Source organism: Crocuta crocuta, unplaced genomic scaffold, assembly GCF_008692635.1.
Source record: "Crocuta crocuta isolate KB4526 unplaced genomic scaffold, BGI_CrCroc_1.0 scaffold73, whole genome shotgun sequence".
Classification (NCBI taxonomy): Eukaryota; Metazoa; Chordata; class Mammalia; order Carnivora; family Hyaenidae; genus Crocuta; species Crocuta crocuta.
Genome location: NW_027529443.1, coordinates 2,477,147 through 2,483,752, shown reverse-complemented (window position 1 = coordinate 2,483,752; position 6,606 = coordinate 2,477,147). Strand labels below are relative to the sequence as shown.

General features: G+C 48.7%; 1 protein-coding gene across 2 annotated transcripts in view; it reads right to left on the bottom strand.

The window, feature by feature from the left end:
- NSMCE1 (NSE1 component of SMC5/6 complex) overlaps positions 1-6,119 on the bottom strand; it is a 27,041-nt gene extending 20,922 nt beyond the window's left edge. Inside the window, exons 1-2 of one of the 2 annotated variants that reach the window (XM_077760465.1) lie at positions 6,020-6,119; positions 261-407 (exon numbers count right to left, since the gene is read on the bottom strand). In XM_077760465.1, coding sequence (XP_077616591.1) covers positions 261-407; positions 6,020-6,119 — 247 coding nt within the window. Of the gene's footprint in view, positions 1-260; positions 408-5,941 lie in introns of both variants that reach the window. The other variant, XM_077760464.1, reaches the window with a different exon arrangement.
- Positions 6,120-6,606: the final 487 nt, after the last annotated feature.

Here is a 6,606-nt window from a genome sequence, read left to right as displayed (position 1 = left end):
CCTTGGTGACAAGGATGATTCATTATCCTCATTTTAGAAATGAAGAAACTCGGGCTGGAGTTGATGCTGATGTGAACCACAAAAGATAGCGCCAAGTCCCCATCGACCGGGCTACACGTCAGATTTGCTTACAAAAAAAAGTCAAAGCTGAGATGAGAAACGGGCTGGAGTGAGGCGGAGAGAGGCCTGAAGGCCCAGCTGAGGGGCGCTGCCTGGGGGGTGGTGGGGCCCCACACCCGGGCCCAGGGGACGGTACTCACGGTCATGGACCCTGTAGCAGTGCTTCTGCAGGCGCCGCACACCCCACTCCTCCAGCACCCCGTGCGTCATCAGCAGCTGGAGGAAGCGTCGGTGGACATCGGTCATGGCGCCCACTCTCCTCGCGCTGCCCTGCGCGCACGGAGGCGCTAAGAAAAGAAGCAAAGGACACCGTGTCACCTCTGGGCGCTCTGAAAGCCAGGTTCTGGGGGTGTGGACTTACCCACGTTCACAACTGTCCCTTTGTTACAGCTTTTGGACCCCAGTTCATCCCGCCCAATGGCACAGAAGCGGAAAGGACGGGAGTCAGGGCCAAGCACACTGGCCCTGGGTGGGCGGCAGGGAGTGGGGGTCTGGGGCCAGCCACCTGCCCCACCCCTGGGCTGTGTGAAAGGGGGCTTGTTTTGGTCTCTGATCTCTAAAGTGAGCCCAATGCTGGGAACGTCCTCGGGAGAATTACTCAGTTTGATGGTTAACACGTATAAAAGCTTGGCAACAGCTGAGCACCACCTACATGGTGGCCGGCTTTACTACTGGACACTGAGGGCTCCAAAACGTGGTCCAGCCACTCAGGAGACCTGCGGCCTTGGACACAGGGTGCCGAGGCCCCGTTTTCTCCGGCCACGATGACAACAGTGGGCACCACCTGAAGAACTCCTAGCGGACGCCTAGCCCATGATTTCCTCCCCGTCTCCCAAGCCACTGATGAAGCTACTGTCGCTGTGGGGTGTTTTGCAATCTGTGGGGTGTTTTTGCAATCTCTCACTCTCTACTGAAACATCATCTTTCCACAAACCAGAGATCAGAGCTGATAAAAGGATCACACGAGTCCTGATCAAAAAGGCTGCTCGTGCCACGGAGCGGTGGCATGGTGCGGAGGCAAAGGGCGTGGGTTTAGAAGCAGGCTCATGGTGTGGAGACGGGGGTCTGCCCAACCTGCTCCACCTTAAGAGTCATCTAACTGGGGCGTGAAAGGCACAGATGCCTGGGCCCCTTTGCTGGAGGTCTGGCTGCAGAGGGGGCTGGGAATTCTGAGATTTTAACATACACTTCAGGTGGGTGCCATGACCCGCACAAGAAATTGGCTGTTACTTTAGGCAAATACAGTGCGAAAACACTTCTAGCTAACAAGCTTCATCTCCCTAAGCCTCAGTCTTTTCCTCCACAAGATGGGTCTAATAAAAAAGGCTCCTGAAGGCAGAAGATGAGGTTTAAAACAAATTTTTTTTAATGTTTTATTTAGTTTTGAGAGAAAGAAAGATACAGCATGAGCAGGGGAGGGTCAGAGAGAGAGGGGGGGTCACAGAATCTGAAGACAGGCTCCAGGCTCTGAGCTAGCTGCCAGCACAGAGCGTGACGGGAGCCTCGAACCCACAAACTGTGAGAGCATGACCTGAGCCGAAGTCAGATGCTTAACTGAGTGAGCCACCCAGGCGTCCCTGAGAAGATGAGGTTTAAATGAGATAGGACTAGAAGACACACAAAAAGGCTAGCTGCCGCTCACTCGTCTTTTCAAGCAGCACATGAGCTGGACCTCAGAGGAGGGGAGACCCACCAGCTTGGGGCCAGTTTCTCTGACTGCCTGCAACTTCACCAGTAACACAGCCTCAGCAGATCCTGAACTGGACTCATCTGCTCCGTCCCCCTCCCACCCCTTTTCTTCCCCTGAGTCCGCTTTGCAAAATCTTCCAGTTTGGGGGGATCCAGTCCACGCAGTCACATAAACACCAGGGCCTGAGCGTCCAATTCTCATCCACTCCCCCCACCACAACCCCACCAGCCTCAGATCCAGCCAGTCAGTTTATTTCCTAGCGCTGGGATCAGCAAAATTAAATCTGACTGCAAATTAAATCCAAAAAAAGTTACAAGAAAGTTAAATAATAAAGAGCAGAATTGAATAAAATGAGTATATATCAGAGATCAACAAAACCAAAATTAGTCTTTGAATAAAAATGTAATGGGGCGCCTGGGTGGCTCCATCAGTTAAGGATCTGACTTCCATTCAGGTCACAATCTCACAGTTCATGGGTTCGAGCCCTGCATCAGGCTCTGTGCTGACAGCTCGGAACCTGGAGCTTGCTTCGGATTCTGTGTCTCCCTCTCTTCCTGCCCCTCCCCAGCTCGTGCTTGATCTCTCTCTCTCTCTCAAAAAATAATCATTTAAAATTTTAAGAAAAAAACATAATAAAAGCGACAAACCTCTGACAAGATTTTCCAAGTGGTAGAAGACTAACAAACAATACTTGGAATGAAAGGGGGGAACTAATTGCAGACACACGAACAACTTAAATAATCTGAAGTTTTAAATAGGCAAAGTTATAGGAAATCCGTTCAAAACCAACTGAAGAATTATCTGAAAACCTAACAGGTGTTATAACCATTGAAGATACTCTGTGGGAAATCTATCCTCCCACAAAGAAAAGTTCAGATCCGGATAGATTTATCAAGAAGTCCTACCAAGCATTCTAGAAGCAAGTGATTTCAAATGTCACAAAACTATCCCAGGGCCCCCAAAAAGAGCAAACTCTGCCCAAATCATCTGATAAGGCTGACATACGTTGGGCATTAACATCTAACAGAGACTTCAAAGAAAGGAAAATGTATCTTTCAGGAACGTAGCTGCAATGGCCGTAAGCAAAATGTTAATCAATCTAAACCAGCAACATAAAAAGGAGAATATATGGTGACCAAGATGAGTTTATCTGGGCAGCAGTTTAACATCTGAAAATCAATCAAATGTTATATGTCAATAATGTCCCAATAAAGCTGGGGGAGAAAAAAATCAATGAGTCTGAGTCAGCATATTACCAGCATACAGAAGAAAAAGCCTACTAGCATCTTAATAGATTCAGAAAATATGATTGATAAAATTCAACAGTCCCTCGTACTAAAAACTCTTTAACAAACTTGGAATTGAAGGAAACTTCCTTTATCTACTAACGCTATCGACAAAAACCCACAGGGAGCAACATGCTTAGGGATGAATTGTTGAAAGCAATCATTTTCAAATCCCACTGAAGCCCCTGCAACAGAATCCATGCGATTCCAATCAAAATCCCCATCGGCTGCGTGTGTCTGTGAGTGATTTGACGAGATAATTCCCAAATTTACAGGGAAGACATAGAGGCAAAACAGCAAACCATCGGGGAGGAGCTCAAGGCAGGAGGACTTGTCATACCTGTCACCAGTTCATGAATCTCGAGTAATGACTACTGTATGCCAATGGTACAGACATGGACCAGAGAAGACCAGGGGGCCAGACCTCAGACACAGACACGCACACAGACACGGGTACTCAACACGCTGGAAAAAGGGAAGCCCAGATCAAAGTAAGCTTTTCAGTAGAAGGTACCAGAACAACAGATTACCCGTATGTGAAAATCCAGAGAGCCTGACCCTCATGTCAGACTAGGCACAAAAATCGTTTTGAGGATTAAGGTCGTGGGAAAGGAAACACTATAGAACTTTTGAACAACAATATAGGGGCACATCTTTCTTTTTTTTTTTAAGATGTTTTTTAATGTTTGTGTATTTATTTTGAGAGCGAGCAAGCAGAGGAAAGGCAGAGGGAGAGGAGAGAGAATCGCAAGCTGGCTCGGCAGGATCGACACGGGGCTCGATCCCGGGAACCGTGAGATCATGACCTGAGCCGAAATCAAAAGTTGCACGCTCAACTGACTGAGCTACTCGGGTGCCCCAGAGAACATCGTTTAGGAGCCAAAGGCAGGGAAGAACTTTTTTAAAAGATACAAAAAGTCTAAACCATAAAGGAATATACCGATAAATTCTACTTCGTTAAAATTTTAAGAACCTCTGTTCACCAAAAATAGTAGAGAGTGGGAGAGAGAGACAGAGAGAAGAAAAGCTACAAACTGGGAAGTATCTGAGACATGGTGAAACCACAAAAGATTCATACTCAGAACACACAGAGAATTCCTACAAAACCATAAGGGGAAGACAAGCAAAAAATAAGCAGCAGAAATGTTCAAAAGAGGATGCACAAAACATTAACAAATATATTAAAAGATGCTTCATCTCAATGTCATCCAGCAAATGAGTATTCAAACCACGGTGATTAATGTGTTATTTAGGCAATAATTCTTCAGAATGGTTGAGGCTAGTGGAGGGTAAACTCTTATAAACCACTTCAGACGATGCGATATTACTCGCAAATCTGGGTATCTCCAGAAATCCACTATTAGGTATATAACTTACAGAAATGTTCCACATCTGCCCCAGGAAATATGTTTATAAAAGCGCCCCGCGGCAGCAAAACTCTGGCAACCGCATAAAAGGCGATCGGTGAAAGCACGCCTCCGCTTATAATGAAGCCTCGGAATTCAAAACAGCAACGAAGCAATGAAGGTAAAGTAGAGCTACTCACATCAACATGGACACGTCTCGTATATGTGACATTACATGCAAAAACAAAGTCACACAAATACAGATGAGGGTCCTCTACAAAATTCAAAACCAGGCAAACCATACGTGGCAGGCATTACAGAAGCATACTAACAACCAGAAAGAAAAACAATGGCATGGGTAACACAATACAGGGAGATGGTCGTCTTTAGTGAGGGAAGAAAGGATTCAATCTGGGCTATTCAGTGTATGTTCTATTTCTCACCCTGATTTTGGGGGGGGGGGGTATAGGGGGTTGGTTTTCTTTTTATTCTTCAAATTTACAGTTGCAAACATCTTTATACATGTTATATATCTTAAAAATTTAACATTTATTTATTGAGAGAGACAGAGCGCGAGCAGGAGAGGGGCAGAGGGAGAGGGAGACACCGAATCCGAAGCAGGCTCTAGGCTCGGAGCTGTCAGCACAGAGCCCGATGCGGGGCTCGAACCCACGAACCGAGATCATGACCTGAGCCCGGTCCCGGATATGTTAGGTATCTTAAGAAATGATGTAAATATGTTACATTAACACCCAAAATAACTGTTAAGAAGGTGAGGAAACAAAGACTGAGGGCACAGGCGACGGGTATCAGGATGGCAAAACGAAAGCAGGGCTCAGAAACTGTCCAAGTAAGCGAGAACACAGGAGCCTACAATGAAATCAGGACCGCTTTACCTACACTCTCAAATCTAAAGACGTCCTAAAGCCAAAATCTTTTCAGTTTGGAACCCTGACCTGACCTAAGGTGAGGCTCTTTACGCCGGTTCTGTACCTCCTTTGACGTCATTACGCACATATCTCGCTATGAAAATATTAGTGTATTTCATTACAAGGGGCTGCCCCAGACCCCCTTTCAAGGTGTGACCTAACAACGAATATAGGCATCATATGCCTTTCGAAAATGGGAGAAATTCGGGGTTCTTTAAAACACGAAGCGGTGGCCTTGTACAAAGTAAAGATTTCTAGGACAAGCCCAGAGAGCGGCGAGATAACGGAGGGCCGTCCAACGAAGGCCATATTTTCCGTATTCAGTTCAAACAGAATTCTGTATTTTGCTTGTTTCCCCACCTACTATTAGGAGTAAACACGCTTTTTCCACCTAGTACTACGATTTAACAGTGTCTGTGTGTCGGGGGCCCTAGGTTCCAGCCTACTTTGCCTTCCTGCCCCTCTCCGGGCCTCAGTTTCCTCATCAGGAAGTGAGGAGCCCCAAGCCCCCGGGCCCCCAGCGCCACACTCCGGTACGGACACGGGCCGACCCCGGGGCCTGACCCCCACCTTCCGTCCTCCGTCGCCTCTCTGCACGGCCCTCTTCCATCCCTGGCAGCCTCGCGGCCTCTCGCCTGGATTACCCACCGCGACACCCCGGCGCTGCCCCCAACGCCGGCCGCCAAGGCAGAAAGGCGGCCTCGGCTCCTCCAGCGGGGCGGGGCGAACGCGAGCGCGGCGCTCCCATTGGTGGATGTCGCCCATTCGTCCCTCCCACCTGGTGACGCACTTCCTGCTTTCCCGCCGCGCCGTTGCCATGGTGCCGAGGAGGCCCTCCCACAGATGCAGTTTTGCTCTTCTCGCGCTCTTCTCCGGGCTTTATGCGACGGAGCTCCGGGTTGCCTCCTTGGGCCTCCAGCCCCACAGTGGCACCCAGCGACCTAGGAGTCGGAAGGGCAGGCATGCAGCGGATCCTCCCCCTAAAAGTCATGGCCCCGCCGACACAGGCCAGTACCCTGCCCCGGGCCTCAGTTTCCCCACCTGTATAACCGACGCTATGGCCTCAGAGTCAGCAATGAGGGCTCTGTTGTCACACAGCTTGAGCTGGAATCCTGCCTCTGCCACTTACTAGTTGCCAGATCTTGGGCAAGTCACTGAGCTGCACTGAGCCTCGGTTTCTTCTTCTGTTAAATGGGGATGATAATAGTCCCCATGAAATAGTGCGTTCACGAGGT